This window comes from Scyliorhinus torazame, chromosome 22, assembly GCF_047496885.1.
Source record: "Scyliorhinus torazame isolate Kashiwa2021f chromosome 22, sScyTor2.1, whole genome shotgun sequence".
NCBI lineage: Eukaryota > Metazoa > Chordata > Chondrichthyes > Carcharhiniformes > Scyliorhinidae > Scyliorhinus > Scyliorhinus torazame.
This window is the reverse complement of record NC_092728.1, coordinates 107,804,435-107,824,979: the sequence shown is the minus strand read 5'-3', so window position 1 is coordinate 107,824,979 and position 20,545 is coordinate 107,804,435. Positions and strand designations below refer to the sequence as shown.

General features: G+C 51.8%; 1 protein-coding gene across 2 annotated transcripts in view; it reads right to left on the bottom strand.

Moving 5' to 3' along the window:
• pmpca (peptidase, mitochondrial processing subunit alpha) overlaps nucleotides 1-20,545 on the bottom strand; it is a 50,220-nt gene that overhangs the window by 3,462 nt on the left and 26,213 nt on the right. For both annotated transcript variants that reach the window (XM_072488888.1, XM_072488889.1), the window contains 3 exons: nucleotides 19,899-20,017; nucleotides 18,789-18,879; nucleotides 18,593-18,655 (listed from right to left, as the gene is read on the bottom strand). In XM_072488888.1, the coding sequence (XP_072344989.1) occupies nucleotides 18,593-18,655; nucleotides 18,789-18,879; nucleotides 19,899-20,017 (273 nt within the window). The remainder of the gene's footprint in view (nucleotides 1-18,592; nucleotides 18,656-18,788; nucleotides 18,880-19,898; nucleotides 20,018-20,545) is intronic.

Genomic DNA, 20,545 nt, shown 5'->3' with positions numbered 1-20,545 from the left:
GATACAGAGTAAAGCTCGCTCTTCACTGTCCCCATCAAACACTCCCAGGACACATACAGCACGGGGTTAGATACAGAGTAAAGCTCGCTCTTCACTGTCCCCATCAAACACTCCCAGGACAGATACAGCACAGAGTAAAGCTCCCTCTACACTGTCCCCATCAAACACTCCCAGGACAGGTACAGCACGGGGGTTGGTTACAGAATAAAGCTCCCTCCTCTCCACTGTCCCCATCAAACACTCCCAGGACAGATACAGCACGGGGTTAGATAGAGAGTAAATCTCCCTCTACACTGACCCCATCAAACACTCCCAGGACAGGTACAGCACGGGGTTAGATACAAGTAAAGCTCCCTCTACACTGTCCCCATCAAACACTCCCAGGACAGGTACAACATGGGGTTAGATACAGAGTAAAGCTCCCTCTACACTGTCCCCATCAAACACTCCTAGGACAGATACAGCACGGGGTTAGATACAGAGTAAAGCTCGCTCTACACTGTCCCCATCAAACACTCCCAGGACAGGTACAGCACGGGGTTAGATACAGAGTAAAGCTCCCTCTACACTGTCTCCATCAAACCCTCCCAGGACAGGTGCAGCACGGGGTTAGATACAGAGTAAAGCTCCCTCTACACTGTCCCCATCAAACACTCCCAGGACAGGTACAGCACGGGGTTAGATACAGAGTAAAGCTCTCTCTACACTGTCCCCATCAAACACTCCCAGGACAGGTACAGCACGGGGTTAGATACAGAGTAAAGCTCCCTCTACACTGTCCCCATCAAACACTCCCAGGACAGGTACAGCACGGGGTTAGATACAGAGTAAAGCTCCCTCTACACTGTCCCCATCAAACACTCCCAGGACAGGTACAGCACGGGGTTAGATACAGAGTAAAGCTCCCTCTACACTGTCCCCATCAAACCCTCCCAGGACAGGTGCAGCACGGGGTTAGATACAGGGTAAAGCTCCCTCTACACTGTCCCCATTAAACACTCCCAGGACAGATACAGCACGGGGTTAGATACAGAGTAAAGCTCTCTCTACACTGTCCCCGTCAAACCCTCCCAGGACAGGTACAGCACGGGGTTAGATACAGAGTAAAGCTCTCTCTACACTGTCCCCATCAAACACTCCCAGGACAGGTACAGCACGGCGTTAAATACAAAGTAAAGATTCCTCTACACTGTCCCCATCAAACACTCCCAGGACAGGTACAGCACGGCGTTAAATACAGAGTAAAGATCCCTCTACACTGTCCCCATCAAACACTCCCAGGACAGGTACAGCACGGGGTTAGATTCAGAGTAAAGCTCCCTCTACACTGTCCCCATCAAACACTCCCAGGACAGGTACAGCACGGGGTTAGATACAGGGTAAAGCTCCCTCTACACTGTCCCCATTAAACACTCCCAGGACAGATACAGCACGGGGTTAGATACAGAGTAAAGCTCTCTCTACACTGTCCCCGTCAAACCCTCCCAGGACAGATACAGCACGGGGTTAGATACAGAGTAAAGCTCTCTCTACACTGTCCCCGTCAAACCCTCCCAGGACAGGTACAGCACGGGGTTAGATACAGAGTAAAGCTCCCTCTACACTGTCCCCATTAAACACTCCCAGGACAGATACAGCACGGGGTTAGATACAGAGTAAAGCTCTCTCTACACTGTCCCCGTCAAACCCTCCCAGGACAGGTACAGCACGGGGTTAGATACAGAGTAAAGCTCCCTCTGCACTGTCCCCATCAAACACTCCCAGGACAGATACAGCACGGGGTTAGATACAGAGTAAAGCTCGCTCTTCACTGTCCCCATCAAACACTCCCAGGACAGATGCAGCACAGAGTAAAGCTCCCTCTACACTGTCCCCATCAAACACTCCCAGGACAGGTACAGCACGGGGGTTGGTTACAGAGTAAAGCTCCCTCCTCTCCACTGTCCCCATCAAACACTCCCAGGACAGGTACAGCACGGGGTTAGATACAGAGTAAAGATTCCTCGACACTGTCCCCATCAAACACTCCCAGGACAGGTACAGCACGGGGTTAGATACAGAGTAAAGCTCCCTCTATACTGTCCCCATCAAACACTCCCAGGACAGGTACAGCACGGGGTTAGATACAGAGTAAAGCTCCCTCTACACTGTCCCCATCAAACACTCCCAGGGCAGGTACAGCACGGGGTTAGATACAGAGTAAAGCTCCCTCTACACTTTCCCCATCAAACACTCCCAGGACAGGTACAGCACGGGGTTAGATACAGAGTAAAGCTCTCTCTACACTGTCCCCATCAAACACTCCCAGGACAGGTACAGCACGGGGTTAGATACAGAGTAAAGCTCCCTCTTATCTGTCCCCATCAAACACTCCCAGGACAGGTACAGCACAGGGTTAGATACAGAGCAAAGCTCCCTCTCCACTGTCCCCATCAAACACTCCCAGGACAGGTACAGCACGGGGTTAGATACAGAGTAAAGCTCCCTCTACACTGTCCCCATCAAACACTCTCAGGACAGGTACAGCACGAGGTTAGATACAGAGTAACGCTCCCTCTACACTGTCCCATCAAACACTCCCAGGACACGTACAGCACGGGGTTAGATAGAGAGTAAAGCTCCCTCTACACTGTCCCCATCAAACACTCCCAGGACAGGTACAGCACGGGGTTAGATACAGAGTAAAGCTCGCTCTACACTGTCCCCATCAAACACTCCCAGGACAGGTACAGCACGGGGTTAGATACAGAGTAAAGCTCCCTCTACACTGTCTCCATCAAACCCTCCCAGGACAGGTGCAGCACGGGGTTAGATACAGAGTAAAGCTCCCTCTACACTGTCCCCATCAAACACTCCCAGGACAGGTACAGCACGGGGTTAGATTCAGAGTAAAGCTCCCTCTACACTGTCCCCATCAAACACTCCCAGGACAGGTACAGCACGGGGTTAGATACAGGGTAAAGCTCCCTCTACACTGTCCCCATTAAACACTCCCAGGACAGATACAGCACGGGGTTAGATACAGAGTAAAGCTCTCTCTACACTGTCCCCGTCAAACCCTCCCAGGACAGATACAGCACGGGGTTAGATACAGAGTAAAGCTCTCTCTACACTGTCCCCGTCAAACCCTCCCAGGACAGGTACAGCACGGGGTTAGATACAGAGTAAAGCTCCCTCTACACTGTCCCCATTAAACACTCCCAGGACAGATACAGCACGGGGTTAGATACAGAGTAAAGCTCTCTCTACACTGTCCCCGTCAAACCCTCCCAGGACAGGTACAGCACGGGGTTAGATACAGAGTAAAGCTCCCTCTGCACTGTCCCCATCAAACACTCCCAGGACAGATACAGCACGGGGTTAGATACAGAGTAAAGCTCGCTCTTCACTGTCCCCATCAAACACTCCCAGGACAGATGCAGCACAGAGTAAAGCTCCCTCTACACTGTCCCCATCAAACACTCCCAGGACAGGTACAGCACGGGGGTTGGTTACAGAGTAAAGCTCCCTCCTCTCCACTGTCCCCATCAAACACTCCCAGGACAGGTACAGCACGGGGTTAGATACAGAGTAAATCTCCCTCTACACTGACCCCATCAAACACTCCCAGGACAGGTACAGCACGGGGTTAGATACAGAGTAAATCTCCCTCTACACTGTCCCCATCAAACACTCCCAGGACAGGTACAGCACGGGGTTAGATACAGAGTAAAGCTCCCTCTACACTGTCCCCATCAAACACTCCCAGGACAGGTACAGCACGGGGTTAGATACAGAGTAAAGCTCCCTCTACACTGTCCCCATCAAACACTCCCAGGACAGGTACAGCACGGGGTTAGATACAGAGTAAAGCTCCCTCTACACTGTCCCCATCAAACACTCCCAGGACAGGTACAGCACGGGGTTAGATACAGAGTAAAGCTCCCTCTACACTGTCCCCATCAAACCCTCCCAGGACAGGTGCAGCACGGGGTTAGATACAGGGTAAAGCTCCCTCTACACTGTCCCCATTAAACACTCCCAGGACAGATACAGCACGGGGTTAGATACAGAGTAAAGCTCGCTCTTCACTGTCCCCATCAAACACTCCCAGGACAGATGCAGCACAGAGTAAAGCTCCCTCTACACTGTCCCCATCAAACACTCCCAGGACAGGTACAGCACGGGGGTTGGTTACAGAGTAAAGCTCCCTCCTCTCCACTGTCCCCATCAAACACTCCCAGGACAGGTACAGCACGGGGTTAGATACAGAGTAAAGATTCCTCGACACTGTCCCCATCAAACACTCCCAGGACAGGTACAGCACGGGGTTAGATACAGAGTAAAGCTCCCTCTATACTGTCCCCATCAAACACTCCCAGGACAGGTACAGCACGGGGTTAGATACAGAGTAAAGCTCCCTCTACACTGTCCCCATCAAACACTCCCAGGGCAGGTACAGCACGGGGTTAGATACAGAGTAAAGCTCCCTCTACACTTTCCCCATCAAACACTCCCAGGACAGGTACAGCACGGGGTTAGATACAGAGTAAAGCTCTCTCTACACTGTCCCCATCAAACACTCCCAGGACAGGTACAGCACGGGGTTCGATACAGAGTAAAGCTCCCTCTTATCTGTCCCCATCAAACACTCCCAGGACAGGTACAGCACAGGGTTAGATACAGAGCAAAGCTCCCTCTCCACTGTCCCCATCAAACACTCCCAGGACAGGTACAGCACGGGGTTAGATACAGAGTAAAGCTCCCTCTACACTGTCCCCATCAAACACTCTCAGGACAGGTACAGCACGAGGTTAGATACAGAGTAACGCTCCCTCTACACTGTCCCATCAAACACTCCCAGGACACGTACAGCACGGGGTTAGATAGAGAGTAAAGCTCCCTCTACACTGTCCCCATCAAACACTCCCAGGACAGGTACAGCACGGGGTTAGATACAGAGTAAAGCTCGCTCTACACTGTCCCCATCAAACACTCCCAGGACAGGTACAGCACGGGGTTAGATACAGAGTAAAGCTCCCTCTACACTGTCTCCATCAAACCCTCCCAGGACAGGTGCAGCACGGGGTTAGATACAGAGTAAAGCTCCCTCTACACTGTCCCCATCAAACACTCCCAGGACAGGTACAGCACGGGGTTAGATTCAGAGTAAAGCTCCCTCTACACTGTCCCCATCAAACACTCCCAGGACAGGTACAGCACGGGGTTAGATACAGGGTAAAGCTCCCTCTACACTGTCCCCATTAAACACTCCCAGGACAGATACAGCACGGGGTTAGATACAGAGTAAAGCTCTCTCTACACTGTCCCCGTCAAACCCTCCCAGGACAGATACAGCACGGGGTTAGATACAGAGTAAAGCTCTCTCTACACTGTCCCCGTCAAACCCTCCCAGGACAGGTACAGCACGGGGTTAGATACAGAGTAAAGCTCCCTCTACACTGTCCCCATTAAACACTCCCAGGACAGATACAGCACGGGGTTAGATACAGAGTAAAGCTCTCTCTACACTGTCCCCGTCAAACCCTCCCAGGACAGGTACAGCACGGGGTTAGATACAGAGTAAAGCTCCCTCTGCACTGTCCCCATCAAACACTCCCAGGACAGATACAGCACGGGGTTAGATACAGAGTAAAGCTCGCTCTTCACTGTCCCCATCAAACACTCCCAGGACAGATGCAGCACAGAGTAAAGCTCCCTCTACACTGTCCCCATCAAACACTCCCAGGACAGGTACAGCACGGGGGTTGGTTACAGAGTAAAGCTCCCTCCTCTCCACTGTCCCCATCAAACACTCCCAGGACAGGTACAGCACGGGGTTAGATACAGAGTAAATCTCCCTCTACACTGACCCCATCAAACACTCCCAGGACAGGTACAGCACGGGGTTAGATACAGAGTAAATCTCCCTCTACACTGTCCCCATCAAACACTCCCAGGACAGGTACAGCACGGGGTTAGATACAGAGTAAAGCTCCCTCTACACTGTCCCCATCAAACACTCCCAGGACAGGTACAGCACGGGGTTAGATACAGAGTAAAGCTCCCTCTACACTGTCCCCATCAAACACTCCCAGGACAGGTACAGCACGGGGTTAGATACAGAGTAAAGCTCCCTCTACACTGTCCCCATCAAACACTCCCAGGACAGGTACAGCACGGGGTTAGATACAGAGTAAAGCTCCCTCTACACTGTCCCCATCAAACCCTCCCAGGACAGGTGCAGCACGGGGTTAGATACAGGGTAAAGCTCCCTCTACACTGTCCCCATTAAACACTCCCAGGACAGATACAGCACGGGGTTAGATACAGAGTAAACCTCTCTCTACACTGTCCCCATCAAACACTCCCAGGACAGGTACAGCATGGGGTTAGATACAGAGTAAAGCTCTCTCTACACTGTCCCCATCAAACACTCCCAGGACAGGTACAGCACGGCGTTAAATACAGAGTAAAGATTCCTCGACACTGTCCCCATCAAACACTCCCAGGACAGGTACAGCACGGGGTTAGATACAGAGTAAAGCTCCCTCTATACTGTCCCCATCAAACACTCCCAGGACAGGTACAGCACGGGGTTAGATACAGAGTAAAGCTCCCTCTACACTGTCCCCATCAAACACTCCCAGGGCAGGTACAGCACGGGGTTAGATACAGAGTAAAGCTCCCTCTACACTGTCCCCATCAAACACTCCCAGGACAGGTACAGCACGGGGTTAGATACAGAGTAAAGCTCCCTCTACACTGTCCCCATCAAACACTCCCAGGACAGGTACAGCACAGGGTGAGATACAGAGCAAAGCTCCATCTACACTGTCCCCATCAAACACTCCCAGGACAGGGACAGCACGGGGTTAGATACAGAGTAAACTCCCTCTACACTGTCCCCATCAAACACTCCCAGGACAGATACAGCACGGGGTTAGATACAGAGTAAAGCTCGCTCTTCACTGTCCCCATCAAACACTCCCAGGACACATACAGCACGGGGTTAGATACAGAGTAAAGCTCGCTCTTCACTGTCCCCATCAAACACTCCCAGGACAGATACAGCACAGAGTAAAGCTCCCTCTACACTGTCCCCATCAAACACTCCCAGGACAGGTACAGCACGGGGGTTGGTTACAGAATAAAGCTCCCTCCTCTCCACTGTCCCCATCAAACACTCCCAGGACAGGTACAACATGGGGTTAGATACAGAGTAAAGCTCCCTCTACACTGTCCCCATCAAACACTCCTAGGACAGATACAGCACGGGGTTAGATACAGAGTAAAGCTCGCTCTACACTGTCCCCATCAAACACTCCCAGGACAGGTACAGCACGGGGTTAGATACAGAGTAAAGCTCCCTCTACACTGTCTCCATCAAACCCTCCCAGGACAGGTACAGCACGGGGTTAGATACAGAGTAAAGCTCCCTCTACACTGTCTCCATCAAACCCTCCCAGGACAGGTGCAGCACGGGGTTAGATACAGAGTAAAGCTCTCTCTACACTGTCCCCATCAAACACTCCTAGGACAGATACAGCACGGGGTTAGATACAAGTAAAGCTCCCTCTACACTGTCCCCATCAAACCCTCCCAGGACAGGTGCAGCACGGGGTTAGATACAGAGTAAAGCTCCCTCTACACTGTCCCCATCAAACACTCCCAGGACAGGTACAGCACGGGGTTAGATACAGAGTAAAGCTCTCTCTACACTGTCCCCATCAAACACTCCCAGGACAGGTACAGCACGGGGTTAGATACAGAGTAAAGCTCCCTCTACACTGTCCCCATCAAACACTCCCAGGACAGGTACAGCACGGGGTTAGATACAGAGTAAAGCTCCCTCTACACTGTCCCCATCAAACACTCCCAGGACAGGTACAGCACGGGGTTAGATACAGAGTAAAGCTCCCTCTACACTGTCCCCATCAAACCCTCCCAGGACAGGTACAGCACGGGGTTAGATACAGAGTAAAGCTCCCTCTACACTGTCCCCATCAAACACTCCCAGGGCAGGTACAGCACGGGGTTAGATACAGAGTAAAGCTCCCTCTACACTTTCCCCATCAAACACTCCCAGGACAGGTACAGCACGGGGTTAGATACAGAGTAAAGCTCTCTCTACACTGTCCCCATCAAACACTCCCAGGACAGGTACAGCACGGGGTTAGATACAGAGTAAAGCTCCCTCTACACTGTCCCCATCAAACACTCCCAGGACAGGTACAGCACAGGGTTAGATACAGAGCAAAGCTCCCTCTCCACTGTCCCCATCAAACACTCCCAGGACAGGTACAGCACGGGGTTAGATACAGAGTAAAGCTCCCTCTACACTGTGCCCATCAAACACTCTCAGGACAGGTACAGCACGAGGTTAGATACAGAGTAACGCTCCCTCTACACTGTCCCATCAAACACTCCCAGGACACGTACAGCACGGGGTTAGATAGAGAGTAAAGCTCCCTCTACACTGTCCCCATCAAACACTCCCAGGACAGGTACAGCACGGGGTTAGATACAGAGTAAAGCTCCCTCTACACTGTCCCCATCAAACACTCCCAGGACAGGTACAGCACAGGGTGAGATACAGAGCAAAGCTCCATCTACACTGTCCCCATCAAACACTCCCAGGACAGGGACAGCACGGGGTTAGATACAGAGTAAACTCCCTCTACACTGTCCCCATCAAACACTCCCAGGACAGATACAGCACGGGGTTAGATACAGAGTAAAGCTCGCTCTTCACTGTGCCCATCAAACACTCCCAGGACACATACAGCACGGGGTTAGATACAGAGTAAAGCTCGCTCTTCACTGTCCCCATCAAACACTCCCAGGACAGATACAGCACAGAGTAAAGCTCCCTCTACACTGTCCCCATCAAACACTCCCAGGACAGGTACAGCACGGGGGTTGGTTACAGAATAAAGCTCCCTCCTCTCCACTGTCCCCATCAAACACTCCCAGGACAGGTACAGCACGGGGTTAGATACAAGTAAAGCTCCCTCTACACTGTCCCCATCAAACACTCCCAGGACAGGTACAACATGGGGTTAGATACAGAGTAAAGCTCCCTCTACACTGTCCCCATCAAACACTCCTAGGACAGATACAGCACGGGGTTAGATACAGAGTAAAGCTCGCTCTACACTGTCCCCATCAAACACTCCCAGGACAGGTACAGCACGGGGTTAGATACAGAGTAAAGCTCCCTCTACACTGTCTCCATCAAACCCTCCCAGGACAGGTGCAGCACGGGGTTAGATACAGAGTAAAGCTCCCTCTACACTGTCCCCATCAAACACTCCCAGGACAGGTACAGCACGGGGTTAGATACAGAGTAAAGCTCTCTCTACACTGTCCCCATCAAACACTCCCAGGACAGGTACAGCACGGGGTTAGATACAGAGTAAAGCTCCCTCTACACTGTCCCCATCAAACACTCCCAGGACAGGTACAGCACGGGGTTAGATACAGAGTAAAGCTCCCTCTACACTGTCCCCATCAAACACTCCCAGGACAGGTACAGCACGGGGTTAGATACAGAGTAAAGCTCCCTCTACACTGTCCCCATCAAACCCTCCCAGGACAGGTGCAGCACGGGGTTAGATACAGGGTAAAGCTCCCTCTACACTGTCCCCATTAAACACTCCCAGGACAGATACAGCACGGGGTTAGATACAGAGTAAAGCTCTCTCTACACTGTCCCCATCAAACACTCCCAGGGCAGGTACAGCACGGGGTTAGATACAGAGTAAAGCTCCCTCTACACTTTCCCCATCAAACACTCCCAGGACAGGTACAGCACGGGGTTAGATACAGAGTAAAGCTCTCTCTACACTGTCCCCATCAAACACTCCCAGGACAGGTACAGCACGGGGTTAGATACAGAGTAAAGCTCCCTCTTATCTGTCCCCATCAAACACTCCCAGGACAGGTACAGCACAGGGTTAGATACAGAGCAAAGCTCCCTCTCCACTGTCCCCATCAAACACTCCCAGGACAGGTACAGCACGGGGTTAGATACAGAGTAAAGCTCCCTCTACACTGTCCCCATCAAACACTCTCAGGACAGGTACAGCACGAGGTTAGATACAGAGTAACGCTCCCTCTACACTGTCCCATCAAACACTCCCAGGACACGTACAGCACGGGGTTAGATAGAGAGTAAAGCTCCCTCTACACTGTCCCCATCAAACACTCCCAGGACAGGTACAGCACGGGGTTAGATACAGAGTAAAGCTCGCTCTACACTGTCCCCATCAAACACTCCCAGGACAGGTACAGCACGGGGTTAGATACAGAGTAAAGCTCCCTCTACACTGTCTCCATCAAACCCTCCCAGGACAGGTGCAGCACGGGGTTAGATACAGAGTAAAGCTCCCTCTACACTGTCCCCATCAAACACTCCCAGGACAGGTACAGCACGGGGTTAGATTCAGAGTAAAGCTCCCTCTACACTGTCCCCATCAAACACTCCCAGGACAGGTACAGCACGGGGTTAGATACAGGGTAAAGCTCCCTCTACACTGTCCCCATTAAACACTCCCAGGACAGATACAGCACGGGGTTAGATACAGAGTAAAGCTCTCTCTACACTGTCCCCGTCAAACCCTCCCAGGACAGATACAGCACGGGGTTAGATACAGAGTAAAGCTCTCTCTACACTGTCCCCGTCAAACCCTCCCAGGACAGGTACAGCACGGGGTTAGATACAGAGTAAAGCTCCCTCTGCACTGTCCCCATCAAACACTCCCAGGACAGATACAGCACGGGGTTAGATACAGAGTAAAGCTCGCTCTTCACTGTCCCCATCAAACACTCCCAGGACAGATGCAGCACAGAGTAAAGCTCCCTCTACACTGTCCCCATCAAACACTCCCAGGACAGGTACAGCACGGGGGTTGGTTACAGAGTAAAGCTCCCTCCTCTCCACTGTCCCCATCAAACACTCCCAGGACAGGTACAGCACGGGGTTAGATACAGAGTAAATCTCCCTCTACACTGACCCCATCAAACACTCCCAGGACAGGTACAGCACGGGGTTAGATACAGAGTAAATCTCCCTCTACACTGTCCCCATCAAACACTCCCAGGACAGGTACAGCACGGGGTTAGATACAGAGTAAAGCTCCCTCTACACTGTCCCCATCAAACACTCCCAGGACAGGTACAGCACGGGGTTAGATACAGAGTAAAGCTCCCTCTACACTGTCCCCATCAAACACTCCCAGGACAGGTACAGCACGGGGTTAGATACAGAGTAAAGCTCCCTCTACACTGTCCCCATCAAACACTCCCAGGACAGGTACAGCATGGGGTTAGATACAGAGTAAAGCTCTCTCTACACTGTCCCCATCAAACACTCCCAGGACAGGTACAGCACGGCGTTAAATACAGAGTAAAGATTCCTCGACACTGTCCCCATCAAACACTCCCAGGACAGGTACAGCACGGGGTTAGATACAGAGTAAAGCTCCCTCTATACTGTCCCCATCAAACACTCCCAGGACAGGTACAGCACGGGGTTAGATACAGAGTAAAGCTCCCTCTACACTGTCCCCATCAAACACTCCCAGGGCAGGTACAGCACGGGGTTAGATACAGAGTAAAGCTCCCTCTACACTTTCCCCATCAAACACTCCCAGGACAGGTACAGCACGGGGTTAGATACAGAGTAAAGCTCTCTCTACACTGTCCCCATCAAACACTCCCAGGACAGGTACAGCACGGGGTTAGATACAGAGTAAAGCTCCCTCTACACTGTCCCCATCAAACACTCCCAGGACAGGTACAGCACAGGGTTAGATACAGAGCAAAGCTCCCTCTCCACTGTCCCCATCAAACACTCCCAGGACAGGTACAGCACGGGGTTAGATACAGAGTAAAGCTCCCTCTACACTGTCCCCATCAAACACTCTCAGGACAGGTACAGCACGAGGTTAGATACAGAGTAACGCTCCCTCTACACTGTCCCATCAAACACTCCCAGGACACGTACAGCACGGGGTTAGATAGAGAGTAAAGCTCCCTCTACACTGTCCCCATCAAACACTCCCAGGACAGGTACAGCACGGGGTTAGATACAGAGTAAAGCTCCCTCTACACTGTCCCCATCAAACACTCCCAGGACAGGTACAGCACAGGGTGAGATACAGAGCAAAGCTCCATCTACACTGTCCCCATCAAACACTCCCAGGACAGGGACAGCACGGGGTTAGATACAGAGTAAAGCTCGCTCTTCACTGTCCCCATCAAACACTCCCAGGACACATACAGCACGGGGTTAGATACAGAGTAAAGCTCGCTCTTCACTGTCCCCATCAAACACTCCCAGGACAGATACAGCACAGAGTAAAGCTCCCTCTACACTGTCCCCATCAAACACTCCCAGGACAGGTACAGCACGGGGGTTGGTTACAGAATAAAGCTCCCTCCTCTCCACTGTCCCCATCAAACACTCCCAGGACAGGTACAGCACGGGGTTAGATACAGAGTAAATCTCCCTCTACACTGACCCCATCAAACACTCCCAGGACAGGTACAGCACGGGGTTAGATACAAGTAAAGCTCCCTCTACACTGTCCCCATCAAACACTCCCAGGACAGGTACAACATGGGGTTAGATACAGAGTAAAGCTCCCTCTACACTGTCCCCATCAAACACTCCTAGGACAGATACAGCACGGGGTTAGATACAGAGTAAAGCTCGCTCTACACTGTCCCCATCAAACACTCCCAGGACAGGTACAGCACGGGGTTAGATACAGAGTAAAGCTCCCTCTACACTGTCTCCATCAAACCCTCCCAGGACAGGTACAGCACGGGGTTAGATACAGAGTAAAGCTCCCTCTACACTGTCCCCATCAAACACTCCCAGGACAGGTACAGCACGGGGTTAGATACAGAGTAAAGCTCCCTCTACACTGTCCCCATCAAACACTCCCAGGACAGGTACAGCACAGGGTGAGATACAGAGCAAAGCTCCATCTACACTGTCCCCATCAAACACTCCCAGGACAGGGACAGCACGGGGTTAGATACAGAGTAAACTCCCTCTACACTGTCCCCATCAAACACTCCCAGGACAGATACAGCACGGGGTTAGATACAGAGTAAAGCTCGCTCTTCACTGTCCCCATCAAACACTCCCAGGACACATACAGCACGGGGTTAGATACAGAGTAAAGCTCGCTCTTCACTGTCCCCATCAAACACTCCCAGGACAGATACAGCACAGAGTAAAGCTCCCTCTACACTGTCCCCATCAAACACTCCCAGGACAGGTACAGCACGGGGGTTGGTTACAGAATAAAGCTCCCTCCTCTCCACTGTCCCCATCAAACACTCCCAGGACAGGTACAGCACGGGGTTAGATACAGAGTAAATCTCCCTCTACACTGACCCCATCAAACACTCCCAGGACAGGTACAGCACGGGGTTAGATACAAGTAAAGCTCCCTCTACACTGTCCCCATCAAACACTCCCAGGACAGGTACAACATGGGGTTAGATACAGAGTAAAGCTCCCTCTACACTGTCCCCATCAAACACTCCTAGGACAGATACAGCACGGGGTTAGATACAGAGTAAAGCTCGCTCTACACTGTCCCCATCAAACACTCCCAGGACAGGTACAGCACGGGGTTAGATACAGAGTAAAGCTCCCTCTACACTGTCTCCATCAAACCCTCCCAGGACAGGTACAGCACGGGGTTAGATACAGAGTAAAGCTCCCTCTACACTGTCTCCATCAAACCCTCCCAGGACAGGTGCAGCACGGGGTTAGATACAGAGTAAAGCTCTCTCTACACTGTCCCCATCAAACACTCCTAGGACAGATACAGCCCGGGGTTAGATACAAGTAAAGCTCCCTCTACACTGTCCCCATCAAACACTCCCAGGACAGGTACAACATGGGGTTAGATACAGAGTAAAGCTCCCTCTACACTGTCCCCATCAAACACTCCTAGGACAGATACAGCACGGGGTTAGATACAGAGTAAAGCTCGCTCTACACTGTCCCCATCAAACACTCCCAGGACAGGTACAGCACGGGGTTAGATACAGAGTAAAGCTCCCTCTACACTGTCTCCATCAAACCCTCCCAGGACAGGTGCAGCACGGGGTTAGATACAGAGTAAAGCTCCCTCTACACTGTCCCCATCAAACACTCCCAGGACAGGTACAGCACGGGGTTAGATACAGAGTAAAGCTCTCTCTACACTGTCCCCATCAAACACTCCCAGGACAGGTACAGCACGGGGTTAGATACAGAGTAAAGCTCCCTCTACACTGTCCCCATCAAACACTCCCAGGACAGGTACAGCACGGGGTTAGATACAGAGTAAAGCTCCCTCTACACTGTCCCCATCAAACACTCCCAGGACAGGTACAGCACGGGGTTAGATACAGAGTAAAGCTCCCTCTACACTGTCCCCATCAAACCCTCCCAGGACAGGTACAGCACGGGGTTAGATACAGAGTAAAGCTCCCTCTACACTGTCCCCATCAAACACTCCCAGGGCAGGTACAGCACGGGGTTAGATACAGAGTAAAGCTCCCTCTACACTTTCCCCATCAAACACTCCCAGGACAGGTCCAGCACGGGGTTAGATACAGAGTAAAGCTCTCTCTACACTGTCCCCATCAAACACTCCCAGGACAGGTACAGCACGGGGTTAGATACAGAGTAAAGCTCCCTCTACACTGTCCCCATCAAACACTCCCAGGACAGGTACAGCACAGGGTTAGATACAGAGCAAAGCTCCCTCTCCACTGTCCCCATCAAACACTCCCAGGACAGGTACAGCACGGGGTTCGATACAGAGTAAAGCTCCCTCTACACTGTGCCCATCAAACACTCTCAGGACAGGTACAGCACGAGGTTAGATACAGAGTAACGCTCCCTCTACACTGTCCCATCAAACACTCCCAGGACACGTACAGCACGGGGTTAGATAGAGAGTAAAGCTCCCTCTACACTGTCCCCATCAAACACTCCCAGGACAGGTACAGCACAGGGTGAGATACAGAGCAAAGCTCCATCTACACTGTCCCCATCAAACACTCCCAGGACAGGGACAGCACGGGGTTAGATACAGAGTAAACTCCCTCTACACTGTCCCCATCAAACACTCCCAGGACAGATACAGCACGGGGTTAGATACAGAGTAAAGCTCGCTCTTCACTGTGCCCATCAAACACTCCCAGGACACATACAGCACGGGGTTAGATACAGAGTAAAGCTCGCTCTTCACTGTCCCCATCAAACACTCCCAGGACAGATACAGCACAGAGTAAAGCTCCCTCTACACTGTCCCCATCAAACACTCCCAGGACAGGTACAGCACGGGGGTTGGTTACAGAATAAAGCTCCCTCCTCTCCACTGTCCCCATCAAACACTCCCAGGACAGGTACAGCACGGGGTTAGATACAAGTAAAGCTCCCTCTACACTGTCCCCATCAAACACTCCCAGGACAGGTACAACATGGGGTTAGATACAGAGTAAAGCTCCCTCTACACTGTCCCCATCAAACACTCCTAGGACAGATACAGCACGGGGTTAGATACAGAGTAAAGCTCGCTCTACACTGTCCCCATCAAACACTCCCAGGACAGGTACAGCACGGGGTTAGATACAGAGTAAAGCTCCCTCTACACTGTCTCCATCAAACCCTCCCAGGACAGGTGCAGCACGGGGTTAGATACAGAGTAAAGCTCCCTCTACACTGTCCCCATCAAACACTCCCAGGACAGGTACAGCACGGGGTTAGATACAGAGTAAAGCTCTCTCTACACTGTCCCCATCAAACACTCCCAGGACAGGTACAGCACGGGGTTAGATACAGAGTAAAGCTCCCTCTACACTGTCCCCATCAAACACTCCCAGGACAGGTACAGCACGGGGTTAGATACAGAGTAAAGCTCCCTCTACACTGTCCCCATCAAACACTCCCAGGACAGGTACAGCACGGGGTTAGATACAGAGTAAAGCTCCCTCTACACTGTCCCCATCAAACCCTCCCAGGACAGGTGCAGCACGGGGTTAGATACAGGGTAAAGCTCCCTCTACACTGTCCCCATTAAACACTCCCAGGACAGATACAGCACGGGGTTAGATACAGAGTAAAGCTCTCTCTACACTGTCCCCATCAAACACTCCCAGGGCAGGTACAGCACGGGGTTAGATACAGAGTAAAGCTCCCTCTACACTTTCCCCATCAAACACTCCCAGGACAGGTACAGCACGGGGTTAGATACAGAGTAAAGCTCTCTCTACACTGTCCCCATCAAACACTCCCAGGACAGGTACAGCACGGGGTTAGATACAGAGTAAAGCTCCCTCTTATCTGTCCCCATCAAACACTCCCAGGACAGGTACAGCACAGGGTTAGATACAGAGCAAAGCTCCCTCTCCACTGTCCCCATCAAACACTCCCAGGACAGGTACAGCACGGGGTTAGATACAGAGTAAAGCTCCCTCTACACTGTCCCCATCAAACACTCTCAGGACAGGTACAGCACGAGGTTAGATACAGAGTAACGCTCCCTCTACACTGTCCCATCAAACACTCCCAGGACACGTACAGCACGGGGTTAGATAGAGAGTAAAGCTCCCTCTACACTGTCCCCATCAAACACTCCCAGGACAGGTACAGCACGGGGTTAGATACAGAGTAAAGCTCGCTCTACACTGTCCCCATCAAACACTCCCAGGACAGGTACAGCACGGGGTTAGATACAGAGTAAAGCTCCCTCTACACTGTCTCCATCAAACCCTCCCAGGACAGGTGCAGCACGGGGTTAGATACAGAGTAAAGCTCCCTCTACACTGTCCCCATCAAACACTCCCAGGACAGGTACAGCACGGGGTTAGATTCAGAGTAAAGCTCCCTCTACACTGTCCCCATCAAACACTCCCAGGACAGGTACAGCACGGGGTTAGATACAGGGTAAAGCTCCCTCTACACTGTCCCCATTAAACACTCCCAGGACAGATACAGCACGGGGTTAGATACAGAGTAAAGCTCTCTCTACACTGTCCCCGTCAAACCCTCCCAGGACAGATACAGCACGGGGTTAGATACAGAGTAAAGCTCTCTCTACACTGTCCCCGTCAAACCCTCCCAGGACAGGTACAGCACGGGGTTAGATACAGAGTAAAGCTCCCTCTACACTGTCCCCATTAAACACTCCCAGGACAGATACAGCACGGGGTTAGATACAGAGTAAAGCTCTCTCTACACTGTCCCCGTCAAACCCTCCCAGGACAGGTACAGCACGGGGTTAGATACAGAGTAAAGCTCCCTCTGCACTGTCCCCATCAAACACTCCCAGGACAGATACAGCACGGGGTTAGATACAGAGTAAAGCTCGCTCTTCACTGTCCCCATCAAACACTCCCAGGACAGATGCAGCACAGAGTAAAGCTCCCTCTACACTGTCCCCATCAAACACTCCCAGGACAGGTACAGCACGGGGGTTGGTTACAGAGTAAAGCTCCCTCCTCTCCACTGTCCCCATCAAACACTCCCAGGACAGGTACAGCACGGGGTTAGATACAGAGTAAATCTCCCTCTACACTGACCCCATCAAACACTCCCAGGACAGGTACAGCACGGGGTTAGATACAGAGTAAATCTCCCTCTACACTGTCCCCATCAAACACTCCCAGGACAGGTACAGCACGGGGTTAGATACAGAGTAAAGCTCTCTCTACACTGTCCCCGTCAAACCCTCCCAGGACAGGTACAGCACGGGGTTAGATACAGAGTAAAGCTCCCTCTGCACTGTCCCCATCAAACACTCCCAGGACAGGTACAGCACGGGGTTAGATACAGAGTAAAGCTCCCTCTGCACTGTCCCCATCAAACACTCCCAGGACAGATACAGCACGGGGTTAGATACAGAGTAAAGCTCCCTCTGCACTGTCCCCATCAAACACTCCCAGGACAGATACAGCACGGGGTTAGATACAGAGTAAAGCTCCCTCTGCACTGTCCCCATCAAACACTCCCAGGACAGGTACAGCACGGGGTTAGATACAGAGTAAAGCTCCCTCTGCACTGTCCCCATCAAACACTCCCAGGACAGGTACAGCACGGGGTTAGATACAGAGTAAAGCTTCCTCTGCACTGTCCCCATCAAACACTCCCAGGACAGGTACAGCACGGGGTTAGATACAGAGTAAAGATTCCTCTACTCTGTCCCGTTCGCACTGACATCAGCAGCAGTAAGCTCCAGAGCTGTGGGTTTGCAGGTGTGGCCTCAGTTTAAAGCCTCTTCAGAAAGCCGGCTCCTCTAACAGTGCAGCACTGGAATGTACAGATTGTGATTATGTTTCAGGAGCGTGGCCTGAATCCTCAGAGGGGTGACTCTGAGGTGAGCATAATCGGCACTGACCAGGGCAGAGAAAAGGTGCCATAATGTTCCAGGCACTCACATTGCACCAAGTCTTACACCACTGTCATTACCGGTTGGAATGTGTGTTACGGTGGAGCTGCCTCTGCCTGTCTGTATCTGCCCCTCTGTCTGACCAACGTGGCTGTATAAAGTATTGGTTTCATGGCGTGATTTCCCGGTGAAATCCGTGCACTCACCTCTCCCACCGAGCCAGTCATTGAAATGAATTCTCGAGTGATAATTTCCACCATCTCCCTGACCTACGAGATGAGAAAAGATAATCAGGGTGAGCTGCAAATCAGGGAGGACTCAACAGTTATGCCGAGCGGGTCCATACGGTACCGCACTGCAGTCAGCTTCTGAAAGGCATCACATTGATAGAGGGTTGCGTACCTGTCTCGGATCCGCACTGGCGTGTATACACAGGAGCCCAGTGTCCTCATAGCTGTGGTGATAGGCTGTGGCATTGTACATCCAGTGGTGTCTGAGGGAGGGAGAGAACTGTTCAGCGTGAGGTTTATAACCAGAACAAGATAAACTCTAGCATTTCAATGGATTGGAAATCGTGAAGTCTGTTCCTCTCCCTGTTCAATTCCGTGTGTCAGCAATGGGCAGAGTTTTGTGGATTCGAGCCCCGCTCCAAAGACGACCCCGGAATCCTGGCTGAACTCCCGGCAGAGTACCGAGGGAAAGCTGCACTGTCGGATGTGCTGTCTTTCGGATCATGTGTGTCCAAGATGGACGTAAAAAGATTTCATGGCCGCCATTTCACACGAGAGCACCTGAGTTCTCCCTGGTGACCTGAAGCCAAGATTTATTCTTCAGTCAACAAAATAAAAACAGATGATCCGGCCGTTATCACCTTACATCCTGCGGGATCTTGCTGTGTCTAAAGTAGCAGCTCCACTTCCCACAATGCACTGCAAAGAAGTACCCCCCTGATATAAAGCAATTTGGAGCATCCTGAGGTGGTGAAAGGCACAACAGAAACAGGAGCCGTTCTGTCTCTTTTCAACTTAATTTTGCTTTAAAAGTTTTGCAAAGACAGTCAGGAACCTGGCCGATGCCAGTTTTATTTATTTATATATTAACCTTAGCCGTGGCTGCTGCTGGTTAGATTCCAGTGTAAAGCAACCTCATATTAGTGTTCACTCTCCCCTGGGCCCGTCTCCCTGCACGCGACACCTCCCACATCGCAGGTAACCTGGTACCAGCTCCATGCCCAGTGAGGTGTCTGCAGAAGGCAGGGGGAAGGATGACTTCACTGTTGCCTCTCCTCGCCTGTGCTAGGGGGATTTCTGCCAGTGGGTACAACTCCGAGGACAGCAACCCACTCCCTCAAAGTGAGACAAAGCCCTGACGTCACCGTTCCCACTCCAGCAGATCGACCCCCGGTTCTGTTCAGTCCCCCAGATCCACTCTCCTCACAACTAGATACTTGCGCCTAATTCAGCCACCAATCCCGGAGCTCAGACCCAGACTGTAAGGGAGAGCAGTACAAACCTGTTCAAGACGTTGAGGTAGAGTCTGGTGAACATGCCCTTCCCTGGGCCCCCAGCTGAGAAAGAGCCCCCGCCGCCCATCATCATGTTAAGTACGGCAAAGGGGATGAAATCGTCCTCCTGTAACCAATAAAAGTATTTCAGTCACTCAAACTTCACATAGCCCCAACCCCACACAACAGAGGGAGCTTTACTCTGTGTCTAACCCCGTGCTTTACCTGTCCTGGGAGTGTTTGATGGGGACAGTGTAGAGGGAGTTTTACTCTGTAACTAACCCTGTGCTGTACCTGTCCTGGGAGTGTTTGATGGGGACAGTGTAGAGGGAGTTTTACTCTGTATCTAACCCCGTGCTGTACCTGTCCTGGGAGTGTTTGATGGGGACAGTGTAGAGGGAGCTTTACTCTGTATCTAACCCCGTGCTGTACCTGTCCTGGGAGTGTTTGATGGGGACAGTGTAGAGGGAGTTTTACTCTGTATCTAACCCCGTGCTGTACCTGTCCTGGGAGTGTTTGATGGGGACAGTGTAGAGGGAGCTTTACTCTGTATCTAACCCCGTGCTGTACCTGTCCTGAGGACGTTTGATGGGGACAGTGTAGAGGGAGCTTTACTCTGTATCTAACCCCGTGCTGTACCTGTCCTGAGGACGTT